This window comes from Alosa alosa, chromosome 23, assembly GCF_017589495.1.
Source record: "Alosa alosa isolate M-15738 ecotype Scorff River chromosome 23, AALO_Geno_1.1, whole genome shotgun sequence".
In the NCBI taxonomy this organism is placed as follows: Eukaryota; Metazoa; Chordata; class Actinopteri; order Clupeiformes; family Clupeidae; genus Alosa; species Alosa alosa.
Window position 1 is genome coordinate 15,431,014 of NC_063211.1, and position 22,542 is coordinate 15,453,555.

The 22,542-nt window shown below is 41.2% G+C and overlaps 1 protein-coding gene and 1 long non-coding RNA gene across 2 annotated transcripts in view; one reads left to right on the top strand and one right to left on the bottom strand.

Moving 5' to 3' along the window:
- Positions 1–632: 632 nt before the first annotated feature.
- On the bottom strand, positions 633–1,907 carry LOC125288998. The gene is made up of 3 exons (XR_007192553.1): positions 1,796–1,907; positions 1,077–1,141; positions 633–829 (listed from the first exon to the last, which is right to left on the bottom strand). It is a non-coding gene; the product is annotated as an uncharacterized LOC125288998 (long non-coding RNA).
- Positions 1,908–8,073: 6,166 nt separating this feature from the next.
- The window catches only part of LOC125288840 (fibroblast growth factor 14), a 77,101-nt gene continuing 62,632 nt past the window's right edge, over positions 8,074–22,542 (top strand). Inside the window, exon 1 of the mRNA XM_048235514.1 lies at positions 8,074–8,892. Within this exon, the coding sequence (XP_048091471.1) occupies positions 8,430–8,892 (463 nt within the window). The 5' untranslated portion in view covers positions 8,074–8,429. The remainder of the gene's footprint in view (positions 8,893–22,542) is intronic.

Sequence of the window (22,542 nt, forward strand, 5' to 3'; positions counted from 1 at the left end):
CAATTATTTGCACCACTGGGTAAAACGGCATTTTTTACTGGTATTTAATTTGTGCATTGACAATAAAGCTGAATATCATATGAACTAGATGACTAAACTTATGCATCTGACAGGGATTGTTTTGTTTAATAATAAATAAATAAATACATTATGCTGCTACCTTCTGCTTTTCCCAAATACAATGTAGCCTACAGGTGTACCTTTCATCAGTCCAGTTGCAATGGATGGACTGTGATGAACTGCCCTACTTGTGATTGTTTAGATATTTTAAAGTTTTTATAACAATGCTACAAATTTTTTGGCAAGTGCTACAAATCTATTCACCTTTGCAGCGCCAGTAGGCTACTTTGTGTGCGGCCCGCAAACACATTCCAAACCAGCATACACAAAAGTTTCAAGAGTAGGGGATGGAGTAGAAGATGGGGACAAATTCATTTATATGATTTATTTTCGCGGAATGGATGTACAGGACTGAGTGGCGGTCATAGTTTGTACTGCTATGCGGTACATCTAGTTACATAAGGAGAACAATAATACATCATTCAGTTAAGAAACATTATAAATAAATGTTTTGTAGCGTTACACCTCTAAACACTAGTACACATTCTGGCAATATGTATGGAGATGAATGGAAAAGAATGAGAGATAACTAAAAGGCATTCCTAGCTGGAAATCCTATGAGGAGACTTTGTGTCAACAGTTATCCGACATCAAACACACCAGGTGATCCACACACAAGCTGAGGCAGCGATGACAAACACACCCCCCGACAGGTGTGTCCCCGATCCTGCAGCAAATTCTGAATTATGAGGGCCAGACACAGATTCATCTGAAAGCATGAAGCTAATTTAGTTTACTTTTATTTTTACACTCTTTACAAAATTATTTTTTTTATCATTATTATTATTAGTAGTAGTAGTGTGTTCTATGCTGTAGGGTAAATATTACAGTTTAGCCAACTAGTGAAATTGTAAGACGGATGATTATGACCATGCTCCTCTAAAGTGCATTGTGTTTCTAAATAAAACATAGCCTTACTCTTAGGCAATGTATGTATTGATAGAAGTATACTATACCTAAGAGTAGCACTGATGACTTGATTTTTGTCCAAAACGTGGCTTCATCCTTGACCACTGTTGCCCTGATTAACAAAAAAACAAAACATTAAATTAGAGTAGCCACCCTGTGTAACTACTTTATACAAGTCCACACTAAGCAGAATGCACCAGTGTTCTTCCCCGACACACAAATGCAACCAACCTCGATATGGACCTTGGTTTAGTTTAGTCTGGCTTTGTAGCCAAGAAATCTAGATGCACCCTAGTGACAGCAAATTAGATTTGCTGCCAGTGCTAGTCTAGCAACTCTCCGTTGGCTTGTGAGCTCGAAAAATTAAACTTCTATCAGGCCAATCAAATCGTGTATAGAGTCGTTAGGCGGGCTTAACATAATGATTGCTGGCAGAGTTGCAACGGTTTGGCTTGAATTCCCTGCTACTTAAAAACAAATAAGATAATGTTGCTGTTGGCGAACAGTGTGACACGAGTTAAGCTTTTATTAAAGTTGGCAAAAGTTTGAACTAGCCAACTAGCTCCGCTGGTGGGAAACGCATGGGACTCATAGCACTGTCCTATTGCGTGCAGAGGGAATTTGAAAGACAACCGATTATCCCGCCCCTCGGACTGAGCACTACGAACGGTGAGTGCCCAGACCCTACATTTTTAATGTGGGTCTGGCTCGTCAGGCTACTGGCTTTGTTTAATTCTGCATTACAGCGAAAGCCTCACCCTCTTACCAGAACTCCAGCACCTGTGGAGCACCTGTGCTGGGCGGCAGCCAGGTGAAAATCAGCTCCCTGCCGTCCTTCTCTCTCCTGGAATTATGAGTCACCGCACTGGCTGCGCCTGAGCCGCACTAGCTTTCCCATAAGAAGGCATTCCAACAGTTAGACAATTATGCAGTTATACAGTCATTGTACAATACAGGGTAATCATAAAGACATTTAAACTAATACATTTTAATTTTGTGAACAGGGTGCTGACATTCAACACATTTAAAAACACAATGATTCTGTGAACAGGGTGTTTACATTCAAAACATATTTAAAAATCCAGAATGGTTATGTGAATAGGGTGTTTACATTCAAAGTCTTAACATGTGATGGGAGGTTTATCCAGCTCCCAACTACAGCAGATGTGTTTGGAGTGCGGGCTTGCAACAGGATCCCCCTGTATTTCTCTGAGGATCCAATATACACTGCTCAGAGATATAAAAACAAAATCATCACTGAAGTGCTTTCTTAAGAGCCAGTCTAGTGATTATTTGAGATCACATGGTGATATAAAGCTTTTCTCGATCGCTAAGATGCACTTAATAAAACTGGGATCCACTTGATCTTTATCTTCACCTTATTACAATAATATTAATTGGGTGCTTTGGAAGCTATGCAGAAATTATAGCACCTTATTTAACAATTTTGCTGACACGAATCACAAGGACACACACACACACACACAAAAAACATAGCCTTTATGAATTGTGTCAATATCTATAAAACACGATGTATTGACCTCATTGGCCATTCACAGCAAAAACAATACATGAACGCATGCTATGACCGACACAGAGATAAGGAATTTGTACTTTAAAAGTCTTATTGTTCATGGTGCCATTTGTGCTTAGACTATTTAAACATCTGTTTAAACTATTGACCTTTTATGGTTTTATTTAATATTATTCTTAACTTTTGTTTATGTAATGAAGTATGAAATACACTCTATAAATAAACTTGCCTTGCCTTAGACAAATGCAATAAGATGACACAAGCAGAAAATTACCTTTAACTATTTCCCCATAGCGGTAAGTTGAGCCATTGATCTGGAGGGTGTAAGGCGAGCCTGTGTTCTGAGGTCCAACACTGTGCTTGGGCAGCATAGAGGCACATGCGCTGGAAGGCGCTCCATTTGGATATGCATTCAAACAGCTTCCAAAAGTACACACCAGAAACCAGACAAATAAAAAATGTTCCGATCTTTCCTTTTTCTTTGGAGCCATGCTCACAGACTCCTGACTGGCACGGCACTCTTGTAGTATCCTACATGCCTAAGCCCTTTTTCTCTCACCGATGCATGCCAGGAAAGACACACCTGGTTGTGCAGGATCAAAAAAAAGGTTGGTAACTGGACACTACAGTCTGCTGCTTGCCTATAAGTAAAACAGTGGGTATCAACTGAGCCTACTTATGAAGCTTCTCTGCTGAAATACACAGTTATTTTGACTAAAATAATTATTTGTATATGTATTTTTATACATAAGGTGTGATTCCCACCACTTACACACGTGTATATTTTTAACAATAATAATAATGATAAAATTGAGAACTTAAATAAAATGATGAGAAGATCGGACACAGGAATTAATTGACAACCTGGGCAAAAACCCTGACTGGGAAAAGTGTCTTTAGTCCAAAGTACAGTCTAATACAGACTCTTTATACAGACCTCTTTACACATCATTAGCATGAAGACACATGGCTTCTGAGGCCCACATATGACACTAAACAACACACACAACACACAAATTATATATACACATTACATGCACATTTCCATCTAGTTTTATGCTTAACCTTTGTTTGGCTGCATCCCACTTTTAAAGGAGAATTCCGGTGTGATATTGACCTAAAGTGTATGGAAACATGATACCGAGTGTGAACGTATGTCTCATAGCCCATCTCGGCTTGTCCCCTGCACTCCAAAATCTGGCGCTAGTTAGCCGATGCTACCAACAGCTTTTTCAATGGTGGTGCTTCGGCATCGGGCTAGCCATGCAAATAAATCACTGTTTTACACCATTTACGAGGCTCAAGGTATCTCCACACTTCATTGGTAGACTTCCGAGGGCCCTGACATTTAAAACGAGAAATTGAGAACTTTGAAAAAGCACTGGTAGTTTACCTACAAGACGATTTATACAGACAGTATCTTCACAAAGTTTAGCGTTTGCAGCCATCTTGAATTTAGTCACGATAAGTCGAGCGACGAGTAAGAATGAACAGGTATGATAAGGGATCAGATTCCAAAAATAATTCAGTGGAAATGCATGGATTCCAGTTTCTTCCAGTAGCAGCAACTGGAATCCATGCACAGAATTATTATTATAACACATCATCCATGCATTTCCACAGAATTATTATTATAACACATCATTAACAACATTAAACAGTGTGATAGTTTGTGTGATTGGAATTGCCTATCACACCTTTCCGACAAGTATACAGACTCAAGGCCTGCATTTTTTCTGAAGGCACACACATTAAGGCAACACATTTACTGTACTGTATTTGTGAATGCACAAACCCTTATAAACTGATCAGAATGACTGATGTCATAAAAACGAATGTAAAGAGACAGAATATGAACATGATCAAAAATATCATAGAATATTATTATAATAGAATATTCATCACAATAAACATCAGACTTGGAGGATTCATAATATTTTAATCATTTGTATCAATATTTTGATCCTGGTTATAACCAAACCTATCATCCTGATGATCCACCACCGTGGGGTATCTTTTTAAACACTGTTAATTTTCAGTATATGGTCCGGAAATGTATATATATATATATATATATATTCATCAGTTCTGTTCAGCTGTTCAAATGAATATACTTTTGTCTAAGGAAATATGAGAGTAAAAATAGAGAGAGTAAAAATATTTATATCAAATATGTGATGTTGCCTCCCACATAAGGTGTTATTCTTACAGGCAGAGAGTGATCTATGTGAGAGTTGCACTAGCTTTTGTCTACCAGCAGATGTCACTATTTGGTTCTGTGTAATGTACCAACAAATTCAACTTTTATTCACATTTTTAATTATTTTTCAAATACAATACAACTATATTAGCCCCAAAACAATGGTTTCCATTCACCCTGACATTGTGATTTGAAATACAACTGCTGCTTTTAATTAAGGGTTTTAAAATTGAAAGTAAAACACCAACAAAATAAATAAAGATGTCAATTTCTTAAACGTTATATCTACCAAAGCATATTTGAAGGTCAGTACCATTGCTTCAGTGAGTGTGTTTGTTCCATTTCTTCATGCTTCATATTTCTGTGCTGCCCAGTGAGAAAGAGGGAGAGAGAGAGAGAGAAGTAAAGAGGAGAGAGAGAGAGAGAGAGAGAGAGAGAGAGAGAGAGAGATTGTGCGCTCTATGTTGCAGTCCTGGTGCTAGGAAATCATTTGCATCTCAGCCATGTGACCACACTTTACAATGACTGCCTCCATGACTGGCAAGGCACACATGGGATGGATTGATTAGCTGTGCAGTGTTGTCGTGTGTGTGTGTGGGTGTGTGTGTGTGTGAGAGTCAGTGTGTGGGTATGTATGTGTGTGTGCATGTATTTACTGCTGTGTATGAGTGTATTTCTGTGTTTTTGTGAGTGTGTGAAAAAGAGAAAGAGAGAGATAACACATAACAGAGAACAGATAACAAAGTTCAAGAGATATTACAGACTTACTGTAAACTACCTTTGCGAGCAATTATGTAGCTATTTGTCTGTGTTGCAATATTTCTCCACTGTGATAATGATGACTGACCATTGAATACATGAATAATCTCTTCATCAGTTGTGCAGAAATAAAACTGTGTAATACATATTGATTGTTGCAAATTGTTATACTGTACATGATTCTGGCTAAAAATGTATTATGAAATAAACCATAATGTCAATAATTATGTATCAGTGTGCCAAAATTGTTTTAAAAAGACTTTTGCACTCCGGAACAAATCCTAGTTCATTCTTTTCTGGTGAAAAGATGGGTAAAATCATGCTGAATGCACACAGCGAACTATAACAGAGAGTCACACACTTGGCTCAGTGATGTATTGGTTGACATCATAATAACCACGGACGCAGCCCCCAGAGCCCAGTAAAGGAGATTTCTCATGCCGATTATCGGAGTAGCTGGTGAGACGATATCCTCCAAGGGCCCTCCGCAATTCATCAGTACAGGAAACAGATCAATGAGGATCACACACGCACGCGCGCACACACACACACACACACTTACACACAATGCAAACATATACACACGTGCATTCACACACACACACACAAAGAAAGAGAGAGAGATGGGCAATGTCCTATGGGACCTGTAAAGATCCATTAACATGGATTAATGTAATATTTTCATTAGGATGAGCTGATGCTCAGGGGCCCTCTACAGAAGACCTGCTGGCATTGCAGTTATTCCTGCTGTTTCCCTCTCAGAGAAAAGACTCTGCAGTCTGGAACTAGAAACCTATTGTAACTATACTTTTAGTAACTGAAATTGCAGTTGCTCTGCTTTGAGGGCTGTATAGCTATTGATGGATGTGTTTCTGGAGGAAATTAGGCTATGTTATATGAGGTGAGACTAAAGCAGTCTCTACACTCTGTGCACTGTGAGGGGGAGCCTATAAAGAAACTTCTTTCATGTTTACGTACAGTAATTTGCAGTCATTCCCATCTTTATACCTGTGGGTATAATTATTAATATATTGGGGGCAGCTGTGGCCTACTGGTTAGTGCTTCGGACTTGTAACCGGAGGGTTGCCGGTTCGAACCCTGACCAGTAGGCACGGCTGAAGTGCCCTTGAGCAAGGCACCTAACCCTCTCACTGCTCCCCGAGCGCTGCTGTTGTAGCAGGCAGCTCACTGCGCCGGGATTAGTGTGCTTCACCTCACTGTGTGTTCACTGTGTGCTGAGTGTGTTTCACTAATTCACGGATTGGGATAAATGCAGAGACCAAATTTCCCTCACGGGATCAAAAGAGCTTATATACTTATACTTATATAAGTTATTTCAATGTGGTGGTGTGTGTGTGTGAGAGAGAAAGAGAGAGAGAGAATGTGCATAGAAATTATTTTCTTGCTTTCAGAAAATGCTTTGACCTGTTCTAACAGCCTCCCACACCGTTGTGGAGAGCCTCTGCAGTCATTGCTGTGATACCACAGAGCTTTGGCCTTTTGAAGAGAAAATCACAAACGAATAGATGGATCTTCAGAATAAATACTGTAGTATTCTTCATTCTGTGAAAGTGAATGACACGTTTGACTTCAAAAATGTCAGCATCACTGCCACATTGCGTTTATCAAAGAACCCAAAGCCCTTTACATGCAGTGAAGTGGGGACCTCACTAACCACCACAAATGTGTAGCTTAAAATTGTCTTCTCTGAGCATTCTGCCTGTAGGAGTCTTATAATGATGGGTCATTATAAGAGGCATTAGAATATCATGCCAATGAGACATATCCCTGAACAGTTTAATTAAAAAAAAAAAAAAAAAAAAAAAAAAAAATATATTTTCACAACAATTAGGTCAAACGTAGTATTTAATCTAAAACCTGTAGAGCAGTCCACCACGACATGATTTTCGAGGAGACTAATGACACAACACTTCCAACAACACTTGTGACAATGCAACAACAGCATTGCAACAGTAAGCTGCAGATAGCCTAGCCTTCTTTCATCGTTACATTCCCTGGAGTTGGCCGGCCCACCGCCACAGCGAGGTGGATAGCGTTGTAGCCAATGACCGCCGGAAGGAACCCGCAGGTGCCCTGATGGGCAGAAATCGGGCTCTATCTGTGCATAGCATAATGCAGTAAGACAACAAATCTGCATGAAGCGGTGATAACTTGTTGATTTTTGACGACGGGCACCCACCACGAACACGTCTAAGTTTCGTTGGCTTGGCAGCCAGTCGTCCTCCTTAGGGATAGAATTGCAGCTGTTGCTCTGGAAAACAGCTGGAATCACACAGCGTTCGCTCTTTGAGGAATTCCAGGATGCTGGAGGAAATCGCAATGCTGTGATATCGCAGTGCACTTCAGAGCAAGACGCTGGCCATGTCAATTACACAGGAGAGAAATCCTGCGCTTTCACAATATTTTGTCTGTCTCTACTCATATGTTAAGGGCATCTCACTCGTGACGGTGTGCCAACCACGTGTCTACGTAATGGGAAGGCAATCTTTCGTCTCAACCCCTCCTCCTACATCTGTTTCCAACGCACAGGTCCAGTGCTACGTTGATGTATTTTTACCGGACGCACAACTCTTTTAGAGAAGGGTCGTTGGCAAAGCCACATCATACACATAAAAGAGAGCCGCGAGGACAGCATAAGGAAAACAAACTTAAGTCTGGCGGAATACTGACACCCGGAATTTTCAAAAGAGCCATGCAGTTTGAAAATGAAGACGTCAGCAGCTGAAAATTGATCTGTCCCCGGTTTTAAAGAATACCAACGTGACGCGACTTGATTTTGGCTATGTGTTTAGTTGGTAGAACAGTAGCTGTCTCTGTATAGGATGCATCCTCCTCTGGCTCTCGACGCTGTGCAGATCCACCCTTTCCACGGAGCGACGAACTAATATGCAATGGTTTTCTGCTCTGAAATCCCTCGCGTTTTACCGTTATCCCGCTAGTTCTGTGTGTTTGTCGGCCACACACACACAACCGTGCGACAAATGCGATTTAAACAGTATATTTTGGTTACTGATAACCCGGGGAGGAGGCACTATTGGTAACCTGCCGGATAATAACATAACCTTCATCATAAAGTGCAACGAAATATTTCTCCACGTGAAGGAAAGCGCAGCGGACCCCGGGTTTCACCAGTTATTTTCTATGGTACAAGTGGTAGCTCCGGCCAGGAGAACTGATCCAATTGGGCTATTATGCAACCGCAAAGAGCTCTTCTCTATGAGGGTGTCTAGGCTGCTGGGTTGCTCTTCGCCCAAATCAATGTGGTTTCTTTGGAACATTTTCAGCAAAGGATCGCATATGCTGCAGTGTCTTTGTGGCAAGAGTCTTAAGAAAAACAAGAACCCAACTGGTAAGACCCCCGTGTGTTGTTTGCCTCCTGTGACTGCACTATTGTACAATGCTTACGGTGATGGTGTTAGATCTGCAATCGCATTTGTGCAGCAAGTGAGCGCATGGGGGGAGGGGGGAGAAAAGGGGGAATAAGTTATCATCGCCGAGCCACTGTTGGCGAGCCAGGGCGCAGCATATCATGCCAACGAATAAAGAGCCCCTCTCTACCGTAGCCGCATGATCAGATCGCCCAACTTTTTTGTGCGGTTGGGTACATGGTTTCGGTACATGTGTTTAACTCTTGACTCCAGACTTGGAGGAATGCGGTATTCATTTTTTGCGTGGCTCTTCCCATTCAGGTTTTTAGTGCTGGGTTGCTGCAGTAGCACTTCTGCAACACTTCGGGGTTACAGACTGTCTACAGTAGACTATGGCACAGGCAACACACGCATTATCCCTTTGACTTCAATAGCACTAGACAGCCGGTTGATATCTGTTGATATTTTGCATCCTAACTAACGTTAATTAATAGTCACACAAGTAAACGATAATACAGGAACATGCTTTCTCCAACATGCAAATGGTTGATTTAAAATGCACGTGCTATACTATGGCATACTTTCAGTTCTTTATAACAAGCACACACACATAAGGGAATACAGTGCTGATGCGTAAAACTGCATCGCAAGTGATCTCTAAATTATAGCCTACCCTATTGTCGCCAAGACAGATAGCCTTAACAGGTTGCTATTGGAAATCAAACGCAGATAAAAGGTAAAAAAGGTGAAGGTTTAGATTACAAAATCAATTTTAAGTCTACACTGTTCATTAGGCTCTAAGTTATGTGGCCGAGCGACGTGCTGCTAAATTAGAAGCCTTGCTTCCCCATTCGACGTTGGCACTGCAGTGGAGGAGATCATAGCTTCTCCAGCACAGCTGACGCCGGGAGATCACCGAGCGACAAACCAGACCCCCACATTTATTTGTCTATCCAGGTCGTTATTCGTTCAAATTGTAAATAAGAATGAATTCAGGAAAGCAAGGAGAGGGTCCCATGCCGCATATTAACGGCTCTGGTGGACAGATGGATGTTGAGGGAAAGCTGCGTCGGGCTCTCTCTCTCTCTCTCTCTCTGTGTGTGTGTGTGTATGTGTGTGTGGATGCTGAGTCCGTTTCTGCGGAAGCTCCCCCCGGTCGAGAACGTGCTGCAGTGAAATCGCTAACTTCCACAAGTAGCTCAGTGGGGGCTTACCATTACCGTGGTGAAATGGAACCCAGAGTAGCGGCAGTATTCTGCACTCAATGCACATTTATGGGGCTTGGTTGTTGGCACTCTCATCCAGGGAAACCAGCACTGTTTATAAGTAGGCTACACATGAGCATAAGGCCATTCGACCACCAGTGGACTGTTACCAGCCCCCCTTGTTGTTGTCTTTTTCTGTAGTTTTGTGCTCACGTAAGTGATGGCTCATTTGGGCCCTGACCTGGCGCATACCTGGGCCAGGTCTGGGCCAAAGCTTTTCCCATCTCCCCTCTACTCTCTGGTGCCACTTTGACTGCCACAGAGGTTAATGAGATCAGCATTAACTGTGATGGAAAGCACACTGCCAGTGACTGCACTGTTGTTTTATGTAAATACCTTGTTTGCATAACTGTCAAAACTGTGGCAAGCCTCAGCCACTGTACAGACTGCAGTGAATAGTCAGCACAATTAAAGTGAAAGTTAATTCATGAACAGACAGCAAGATATGCGGTTGACTGAGCTACCTATTTGGAAGACAGTGGTGGTACAATATGACTCAGTCAGGCCACATTATGTCATAACCACAACAGAGACCTGCTCTTCCTGTGTGTGTGTGTGTGTGTGTGTGTGTGTTCTCCACTCTCATCCTGTGGTGGTAGCATTTATTGTTGTAGTATTAATTGTTACCCGAGGTCTCCTCTGCAATGTAGCTCTAATGTTATTCCTCATTGTTGTAAGTCACTTTGAATAAAAGTGTCTCCTAAATCAATACATGTAAATCTGTGTGTGTTTGTGCGCGTGTGTGTGTGTGTGTGTGTGTGTATCTGTAATGTCTGCACATAGCAAAGGTATAAGAATGAGAATGCAAGGTATAGAAGGTATGCAGGTTCTTTGTAGAGCCATTTGTTTTATTGTGTGTGTGTGTGTTTGTGCTCATGGTATGCACGTGTGTGTTTGTAGTTTGGGTGAAAATGAGTGCACTGTCCAACGAGAGGCATCACTGCTCACATTAGACTTGTGGAGTCGAGGCTGTTCTAAATCTGGTACGCAAGATAAAGACTCCCTCTGCACATCTGTCATGTGCTCTCTTGTGGAACCTTTAAGTATGTAATCAGGACAAAAGTCAAACACTCTTTTCTGCAGAGTTCAAGCATGCTGAGCCTTTCCAATACCATAACAATCCCAAAGAAGACAAGAGCAATGTTTTGGTTGTAGCACAGTTGCATAGGTGGTAGTTACTCTCACTTTCGTCATTTGAAGGTACTGTATGTCTTCAATTGCCTCTGCAGTAGGGTAATCCCACAGCATCAGCAGCATCATTGTCATTATGTAGACCTATTTTTGATATTATGTTTATATGTTTGTCAAGTCATGCAATTTCTGAATTCAAGTTGCAAATAGTAGTGAGATGTGTAGTAGCATAAAGCCATTTGTGTGTGGCGTGTGTGTGAGCTCGTTCACATGCATGCGTGAGCGTTCATGTGTGTGTTTCTACGTATGTCTGTGTGTGTGTCCGGGACAATGTTACAGTAGCTTTTCCACGTGCAGCATTTACTTAGAATGTGTTCCACTAAAGTCCTTCAACTCTGTGGTGTGACGTGCACTTCCAGTTTCACTAAAGGTCTGTCTGAAATGCCATGATGGGCCCACGCTTTGTGGACAGCCTATGGCACAGGTGCTGGTCCCCTGACCTGGATTGGAAGTGAGGAGAAGAATGAACACATGTACGCAATTTACTTAGGGCTGCCACGTGTCAGGCTGCCTTATACAAACAATATCACTGAAAAGTCACCAAGTGGTTCTCTCATAGCAAAACAGTCACAACTGCTAGTGCTAGCTTCCGTGATGCAGTATTTCACTGGTGTGCAGTCTCCTAAATGATGGGTTTGAGACTTGTGGAGCAGTGGACTGATTGATCCACTGCTCAACGAATATGTATTTCCAAGGGGTGCTACCAGTGGTGAAATTAAACTTAAAGGAGAAATTGATTTTACATGGACCTTGATCGCTAGACGTCGCCTACTGTCGATAGGAAAAAACACAACCAAAATCGATGCTACCGAGCTGGAGTAGCTGCAGCTAATGGTCAGTGCTCCCAGTGAGCTACAATGCTAGGTCTGGGGGCATTAGACCCTAGAATTAACGATATGAAGGTGCATTATACGTCCAAAAGAGAAACATTTCTGACCTGGAGATAGCCCAAGTGACGTTGCAAGGGTTGCAAGGTTAAAGGTACACTATGCAGTTTTAGGGATTTTTGGGCACTGTAGAGCTCCCTTTAGAGTCGCGATATATTTATATTTTACTCTGCTGTTGTAAATAGCAAACTTCTTGTGACTTGTCCACCCTGTACGCAATGAAAATGCTTTTGTTGTGGAGGTGGGGGATTAACAACAGGCAAAAACTATCTCCAAAGAGTTTTATTTACTGACAAGGTAATGTTTCACAATTCTCGCAAGATTGGTTGGGCCGCCGTTGTTGAAGTTGCATGGTTGGTTTGGCAAAGTAAAAGGAACTCTCCACATATGGCTCTATGGACCCTTTCAAGAGAGTTCCATTATCAGCATCATAGTTGGCCCCACAAGACTTCCTTTTTAACATTCCATATGTTATCTTAATGCAGAGGAAGTAGATTGGGGCCCAAATAGAACGTTCAAGCATTGTTTTTGTTTTTATTGTTGAAAGGGTCCATATGTGCAGGAAAAGTCTAAGGTCCAAGATATTCCATGAATTCAACTCTTCAACTTTCAGATTTACTACTCTGCCGATTTACTGCTGCACTGTGCTATGCCGTCTCAAAAACTTGTATTCAGTTGAGAGGTGACGTAAGATTCGAGTATAGCCACCGCTCACGTTCAAATTGATAAATGCCATGATTTGCGTGGAGATGAGTGTATGTCTGTCTTACACCTGTTGTAGGTCATACGTTCGTTTCATAAATGAGGGTCATTTTGAGAAGTCATCTGATGACAGTGTAAGCCTGGCTTTAGATAAAATGCAAGCACTGAGCGAGAGGTCAAGATTTAACATCATTAAAGTGCCATCCATCCTCGCTGGTGTCAAACAGCCTTTCACTTTTAATCAATGAGTCAACCCTTGATTGGTGAAGGACAGTCCTCAGCTTTCATCTGATCATTCTCTCCCAGCACGGGCCTTGAATTGTAGAGGTTAGCACATTGTGTCTACTGTTACCAATAGTGAGAGATATCCAGTTTGGTTCAATACAGCGAATGCACAATGTGAATACACAATCTGTCGAGAGGAATTCCTCAGTAAATTTCCCTACAGGCAGGCATCCTGTATTAACGGCCCCAGTTTTCATTTCCAAAGACAGGCAGACCAGTCTCAGCAGGCTGGTACTGAAACAGGCATTTCCTCTTTAAAAGCAAAACAATCAATTTGATCAGAAAAAGATCAATTTGTCACAGATCAATATTCATATACGGATTTGTTTTCTCCCTTTTTACCTCCCTTAGCTTCTAAAATGTCACTCTAAACAGACGCTGATAGCAGAATGAGTTTGGGTTTGCCGTGAGGAGAGCCTATGCTGATCTCATTTCAGGGCTGTTGAACCCTCATCTGTGGATGAGTCGTTATGTGAGCCCTTGATAGTACAGTTTTCAAAAACTGTCGAGAGGGGAATATTGGCTGCGGGAGTATTTCATCCTCTCTAGGCATCTATCTATCCCCCCCTCCTTCACCATAACAGGCACTCTGCTGTCACCCTTACAGGCTTCGCTTAAGCTGACGTAAACAATTTCCGTGTAGCTTTAAAAACAGAAAAGGGCAGAAAATGTTTCACCGTTGGAAGAGTTTGTAACATCTCTGAAGCTGGACAGAAGCAGTTGCTGTAAAGAATAAGACTTTTTTTTTAAACACAATGGAATTGAAATTATGTGATTTTGAAAAAAAATATTAATACCCCTGTACATTTTCTCTCACCATTCTTCTGTGTATCCTTTTGTGTATCTGTCTCAGGCAAACATTTGTAGCTCAACAATTTTGTGTAAATGTTCCATTTCAACGGTAACCATTCATCCGGTCCCCATGCGTGTTCGCGTAGAACTCTTTCTCAATTGTTTGCGGGTGTTTGTAATGTTCAAAGAGAACTCAAGGCAAACAGAAAATAGTTTGCAGACGTTTGCGAATTGCATTTCTTAACATTTATCCTCCCCCCTAATAAAAATGTGAATGCCTAAAATACAAGCACAAAGAAAGATAATAGAAACATAGAATATGAAAGCTGAATTAAAAGCTAATGAGGTACATTTTATGATGGGTCTGAAAATTGTCTACATTAAGAGCTCATGTGGTTAGTCTCATCTAACTCTCTTAGTCTCATCTAACTCTCTCAGTCTGTCTTAGTCTCATCTAACTCTCTTAGTCTCATCTAACTCTCTTAGTCTCTCTTAGTCTCATCTAACTCTGTTAGTCTAATCTAACTCTCTTAGTCTCATCTAACTCTCTGCTCTTGAGTGCAGAGCACACAAATACAGCTGTGGGGGTATGTGTCTCTGTGCGCTCCATGCTTTGGGGGACGGGACGGGTGTGTGTGTGTGTGTGTGTGTGTGTGTGTGTGTGTGTGTGTGTATGTGTTTTGCTCTCGCTCTCAATGTGTTATTGACCCGCTGTGGAACAGGGCTTGCCGCGCACGAGAGGTAATCAGTTCGAGGTCACATACACCCTTTCAGGTCACTGACATGGAGAGGGAGAGGGTGCTGGCCTATTAATATGGAGAGTCAGACAGATAGCAGATGGGCCTGGCACGGACGTGGACTGGAAGGGAGTGGGCACTAAGTATTTGGTCATACTGAACAGGGAGCCCATAACTGTTGGGTCACCCAGGATTGTGGGTGGACAAAGAGTTATTCATCAACAACAACAACAACAATAACAACAACAGCAACACATTGCATTTATATAACGCTTTTCAAAGCACCTCAGATATTCTGGCAAGATCATATTTTTTAACAAAATAGTTTGGAACATGTTTGACTAGGCTGGAAGAGGAGTTGGATTATTTACGAAAATGCTCATTTCAGATATGTTGAAATATATACAGTATTGAAAAATTGCAAGTTAAATGTTCAGTCAGCGATCGTACGCGATTTCAAGACCATAATATTTTTTTTTCACATTCAGTAATCATCTCCTCACGACTGCTAACTGCCCATTCCGCGATTACACTGTAAAAAAAAACAGTCTCTTTAGCCCTTAAAGGTGTAGGTTTTTGAACATACTAAGTTCCGCAACAATTGAAGGTTCTAAAATTCTATGTTGAATTCAATGAACCCAGATATTCTTTAGAACGTTTATTTCCCAACATTCCCGTCACACCGGTGTGACAGTACTCTAAGGGTTAAGCAGCACAGGGTCTGAAAACTGGACAAGCAAACAAACATGTACAACAAAAATGAAAACATGCATGGAGTTTCTCTGGGAATACTGAAGGGAAGGGTGAGCTACTGTACCTCTCTGGTGTGTTTCATTTGGTTAAAATATAACGTGCTTTGTTTTTGACAAAATTGTCTGCTAATAAATGTAAATTTCAACAGAAACATAAACATATGTGAATTCCCGTGCAATCTTTAACCCAATTCTGAGTTTCAATCATTATTATGTGCTTCTCACTCTCGTGAAATTGTTTTCAGTGCCCAAATGTTTGGTTACATCAACATTGTTATTTTGACAGTGAAATACAGTAGGCCTACAGGTATAGGTACAGGTTATGTACACATTTTTAAAGATATTTAGTAAGAATGTTCAATTAAACACAAAAATAGAAATTGTGTGCTGCAGAAGAGGGATACACTAGTATACATGGCCCAGCCATACCGTTGTGTCTGCTGGCTGTGAGGACAAATCTGATGCAGTTAGCTTACCCTGTGTTTAGAGGGAGTGTCTGTTGTGTTTGAGAGCGTGTAATTTGGGCAATGTTTAAATTTTAGTGTTGGTCCTAACGCAAGCAACACAATGTTCTCTCTCAGCCGTGAAGAATTATCTGCAAGCATGTTGGATATCAGCAAAGATTTCTTGTTGTCAATGTCAGATTTTGTTTTTGTAAACTCAACCCAGGTTTAGGTTAAATAAGAGGTTTTCATTTATAAGTATTTTTTAGTAATGTTAAGCCCTGAAAAAGACCAAGTTGTCTGGTCGAAACATGTTGGCTTTTTAATTCATGTAGCCATTAAAATAAGGGCTTTTAAATGCATCCTTCTTCATCACCCTGCTTCGAGTGCTTCGAGTGCCTGCTCTTTGCCATGGAATAAAGCAACGGCTTTCAAGTCAAAGGAGTTTGTGTGTGTGTGTGTGTGTTAGTGTGTGTGTGTGTGTGTGTGTGTGTGTGTGTGTGTGTGTGTTCATGTACCTGTCTGTCAGGTATCCATGTGATTTATGTTCCATGCTATTTGTAAGTTGTTTGTGCTGCGCTGTGCTGCTTCCAAGCCCATTTAAAGTTCTGTGAGTAGGGCTGCTTGGGCCAAAATGACTAATTTTCTGTGCTTTTTGCTTGAGGCAAACTTTTGTGATGGAAACGTCCCGACCTCTCTTAGTGTTGACAGTCTGGTCTGGACTGTACTTAGCCTCGCATTTCCTCAGGGAACGCTGTCGCATTACACCTGGTCATCTTGTTTCAGACCAGAAAGAGAGGTGGAGGAGGTAAATGGGGAGAGATGCAGAGTTTTACTGACTGTGCACTTAGGCCGGATAGAGTCAGGTAGCCTCGGGTTAGTGTGTGTGTGTGTGTGTGTGTGTGTGTGTGTGTTCCTTTCAAGAGTAGGCTGCACCGCTTGCACACTGGAGGACCAACTCATTGCGTTTTCTCTACAGTGTGAATAAGTGAACTCTGTTGGGTGAAATAAGGCATATTTAAAGGTAATGTTGATATCAAAGGTGTGTTTCAATTCTACTGGGAAGTGGATAAAACCTTATCACCACAAAGCAAAAATGTCAGTAGGTAGTTCAAAAGTTTAATCTATGAAATCTATGATATATAAGTGACTCCAACTTAACCTGTCTGTTGAGAAGGCATACCAGTTCAGGGCAGAGTCAGCTGATATTAGGGTATGGGCTCTGTGCATTGCTGTTAACAAGCACCTGAAGAGAACTAATTCAATTGTACCAAAATGTGTGCTCACCGAAAATCCTTCCCTCCTTGTTTTGTGCAGCCACTGCACGTAGGCTGGCGTTTTTAGGAAAAAGGTGGAAGCTAAAATCGTTTTTTAATAACGACTTGAAGCCTTAGAGCCGCCCACGGACATTAAGACTCGCGTACGTTGTATTTCTTACGTTTTGGTACAACTAAAGCACTTATCTTCAGGTGCTTGTTGACAGCCATGTCTACGAACAGGAAACTGGTTTGCCGACCTCAAGTAAGCTTGTGAACAGAGCCCATAGCCTTTTTTCTGCATGAACTTTTCATTCTTCCTGAGACTCCCATCCTGTGAGATGGATCACTGGAGATCACCACTTTTCCTTTTCCATTTGTAAAAGTGAAACCATAGTTTTTGTACCTCTGCATATTGGCCCAGGGTGTGCGAGAGAGAGCTGAGAGTTGAGTCGTGTTAAACTGGAGACGTCTGTGTCCAATCAGGCAAGGATCTCTTGTGATGTGGTCACCTGTCAGAGGCTGTTAGGTGAAGCTCCTTCATCCTCCTACCTCTTCTTCACCCTTCCTGCCTCCCGAACTCCTCTCTCTTTGTAGCCATGCTAAAGCCTGCAGGATATCGGCGTCTATAACAACAGAAGCTTACCCTCTGTGTGTGTGTATGTGTGTGTGTGTGTGTGTGAGTGTGTGTGTGTGTGTGTGTTTGTGTCTGTGTAGGTGTGTGTGCATCTCTCTCTCTCTCTCTATCTCCCTCACTCTGTGTGTGTGTATATATGTGTGTGTTAATGTATTTAGCTCTATGTGTATGTCAGTGTATGTCTATCTATCGGTGTGAGTGTATGTGTGTGTACATTTGTGTATGAAAGGGAGAAGGGGCGAGCGAGCGAGAGTTTGCCTTTTATGTCAGACTCTATATCCTCTAGTGCCTCGTGGTTACTCATTATGACAATACAAAGGTTTTTATTGATTTTTGCATTGTTTTTGCACCTTTTTTTCAGAATCCCTGGCACTGCTGAGGAATAGTGTCTATTGCAGTTTAACAGACAAGCAGTGCAGCTGTAGAACTGTGAAAACAGTGAGAGTGTGTTAAACCATGACCATTTTTATACATTCTTATCACATGTTTGAAACATAATATCTAAGAGATATTCTACTTTGTATCACATTTCACTCGAGAAAAATCATGATTTTCTGGATGTGTTTTTTTTTTTTTCTTGTACGTAGTCAGATAGCATGTCTGTGGTGTTCAGTGCTGATGCTTGTGTAGTATACAGTAGTAATTTACTTTGACATTTCGCTGAATAACACCTCACAAGACGAGGGTGTTGAATCAACTCTTCTCCCCTCCTCGTCCTTCCACTCTTTCTCACCCGTGTGTTGGGTCGGTTCGATGAACAGGGGGGATTTAGATGTGCCGTCGGGGGTTAAATTTAGTCCAAGTGCTCTAGTCATGTTAGAAACGCAGGTCTGAGAAACTAAAGCTTCAAAGTGATGCAGACACTGCGTGGCTCCTGTCTGTTTTTTTCTTCTTTTTTTGTTTTCATGCCTTTCCTCTCTCTCTCTCTCTCTCTCTCTCTCTCTCTCTCTCTCTATTTCTCCGCTGCAATCTGCAGTCAGCCCATGATCCAATCCCCTCTCGCGCCACAATAAAAAAGGCACCCCTCCCCTCCCCTCCCCTCCTTTCCCCCTCTTCTTCCTCCTCCTCCTGTGGTGATAACAACACAACAATCCACGGCGTGGCCTACATTTTCTGGCTGCGCTAATTGTGATTTCCTGTTTTCCACTGGAAAGAACTATGGAGTGTTAGGAATTGGCTCTTTTCTTAGAGCATGCCTAATGTCATTCATTCATTCATTCATTCATTATAAAGATGCCAATGGTTGGCTTGACTCTCAAGAGTTGGTATGTCCCCATGCCAGCTTGATTTTGTTATGTTGGACTTAACCATATGGATTCATTGATTTTTGTTGCTGTTGTTTGATTGTAGACTGTTACTAAGCTGTATATACAGTGAGTTGTGTGCAGTATGTGCCACCAGCACTAGTTTGTATGCATAAGGAGAACCTATCTAATCAGTATACTTCAAAGGACATTCCATGATCTCAACTGGGCCTCTTGATGCTGATATAGCTCTTTCTGCACTTACGCAAACACACTTGAGATTAACATGAACTGTATTTCAGGGAACATATAGTTTCTTCAGAGAATATGGATGGGCAAACAACACTTGATACTTCACAGAATTCAAGCTGTTTGTACCCCCAGTAACAAGAAATAAAAAAAAAAAGATATTTTAAGGTAGCCAGCTTCAGCATGAAGCTTTTGGAATGAAAAACGTCCAGGCCTAGAGTTGTCAGTGTCAACGGACTTCAAGGAGGAATGATAGATAAACCAACCACTATGCAGGTTCAGGTATTTTTGGAGACTGTAGAGCCCCCCCTAGAGTTGTGATATATTTATATTTTACACTGCCTTTGTAGCCTAAATAGCTTACTTCTCGTGGCTTGTTCCCCTTGCACACAATGGAAATTATTTTGTTGTGGAGGTGAAGGAATAGCAACAGGCAAAAACGATCTCCAAAGAGCTATATCTACTGACAAAGTAATGTGTCACGATTCTCGCGAGATCTCTTTGGGATTCTATTCTTGAAGTTGCATTGCTGGTTATCTTGTTAGCGACTCGCTACGGCTGTGCTGTATGGATATGCTAGGTGAATGATTCTCCTATTACAAGTTCATTTACCACCAAATTGGCTTCGTAAAGGTTATATTAAGGTGAAAATCTTGCATAGTGTACCTTTAATCATCTGTGATTGCTCTGTCAATAAGATTGTCAGATTTGTCATAAACATGATAGTGTTTGCTTAGACTGAGGTGATTGTAATTATTGAGTACAAAAAGTTAGTTAAGTTAGTGGATTTGTTTTCAATTAGTAAAATTACAATGAAAAAGAACAACAGTTTCACTCACAGTTCACTAGTAGGCTTCTGGTCATCATGACTTGTCCTAGAACAATTCCTTCTTTGAAACTGTGAGTCAATTGGAGATATTTATAACTCCAATATGGGGTGTGGCCTCTGACATTTGTAAGGGATGTTGAGTGTAAGTCCTGCCATAGAGTCTCCAAGATGTGTTGAGTCCTCGTCCTCATGGATATAGACAGGTTGGTCCAGATTATCGACAGGCAGATTTGTAAGGCTCTTGGTAAAGAGCTGCCAGGTAGGTCAGCGATCATAACAGCATTGTGATATACCTTACAGAATGGCACAGTTCTTATTATAAAGTTTTCAATAAGGATACATCTTTGGTCTTTCACTACACCCCATTCAATTATAGGAACTGGTGCTATTAAATTAATGATAGTATGCACTTACTGTACTGTAGGTCAAGAGCATTATTTCTAAATGGTCTTTTGCCCTGTTTATAGGATTTATTATTCTAGACTTATTTGATGTGCATTTAACTTAGTTTGTAGGCTTATACTTAAAGCTGATGCGTATGAGACATAGCATGTTTGATTAACCTTTCTAGTAAGAATGCATAATGTCAGATCTGTGCTGCTATTTAATGGGCCGATGCTGTTAGATGACATTGGGCTTTTGTTGGGTGTTTTTTGTTCAGACTCAGGCTTGAATTATGGCCTTTTAAGAGCACTGCCATTTTTAGTGGCATGTCCAAAGTGTAGAGATTTATGAGACTCCTGAGTTAGTTTTTGTTATTATTGTGTTTTTGATGCGAGTTGAACCACACTGCAGAAGGCATTTGTCACACACTCACACATATAAGTACACACACACACACACACACACTCTCTCTCTCTCTCTCTCTCTCTCTCTCTCTCACACACACACACACACACACACACACACACACACACACACACACACACACACACACACACACACACACACACTCACTCACTCCAGCACACAGACACACTGACACCCATAGACACACTGATACACACTCTTTCTTTCTTACTTTCTTTCTCTCTATCCCTCCCTCTCTTTCTCTCTCTCTTCACACACACACACACACACACACACACAGTCGTCAGGCAGCCTGAGGTGTATGATAAGCTGGGCGTCAGGCTGAAGTCCTCTTGTCTGGGGGACCCTTTTGAAGTGAGAGCCTTTGAGTCTGGCCTGGAGGTGTTGGAGATGACCGGTGGCCACAGCTCCACCTGTCAGGGGGCTGGGGGTGTTGGGTCCAGGGTGGGTTGGATGGATGGATAGACAGCTGCTTGGCTCACTGACCTCACTGAGATCGAGAGGAGGACAATGGCCATCTCACAGCCTTGCTGTGTCTGATATGTATGACGATGGGATGTGCCATCACATGATGTGTGTTGTTAAGTGATTGTTTTATTTTTGATATATGAAAAATATGAAATATGTTTGGTTCCAAAACACTATCCATGAAAACATTAATACGTCATTTAATTGTGTTATTTAATTGTGTATTTCAGGTAATATCATTAAAATTGCAGTTGTGTTGTTTTGATTGAGAAAAAATAAATCAAATAACATTTACCCAATTACAGTTCCACTGAAATTACTTGGACAACAAAATAAAAAAAAATAAAAAAAGATTTATGAATGAGTTCATTAAAATGGAGGATATCGTTTTGGAATCAAACTCTTCATATATTTCCGGAGAGGAGTCCGGATGGGTGCAGGGCTGAACACAATGCAGGTTACATTTGCTTTACAGCAGTTGTACTGTAGCTCCTGTCTGTGTTGGAAGATTAAATCACTATTGAGGACTGCTTGGCGATTGTTTGTGTCTTTGTTTACTTGCTTTTGTTTGTTTCTTTGAAAGCATTTTTATAACTGTTCAAGGAAAAGGAAAGAGCTGCACATTCTCCATCCATCTGGATTCACTGCCCCACTGTAATGTAGCTACAAAGTACATGCCTCTACAAGTATGCCTCTTCCTGGTGATCACATCAAGTTTGTTATTGTTTAGTGTTTGATAATCCCTTACAAAAAATAACTGCAGTTTTTGAAGAAGATTTCAGTACTGTGCATGTGCAGGAATGCAGTATTTTTGGACATGAGAAAATTGCATTGTACTCCTCTTAATAATCTAGCGATTATTTTTTCGATGCATCGATTAATCTAACGATTAATTTTTTCAGTCGGATTCGATTTCGATTCGATTATCGATTATCTCCCCATTAATTGACTAATAGCGATTTATACATGTTGATTTACATATCTGAATGAAAAAAACATGAATCCCTAACATTGCAATATATGTTTATTGCTCTGAAAATTCCAAAATAAAAGACTATACAAGTGCAAAGTAATGCATTCTTAG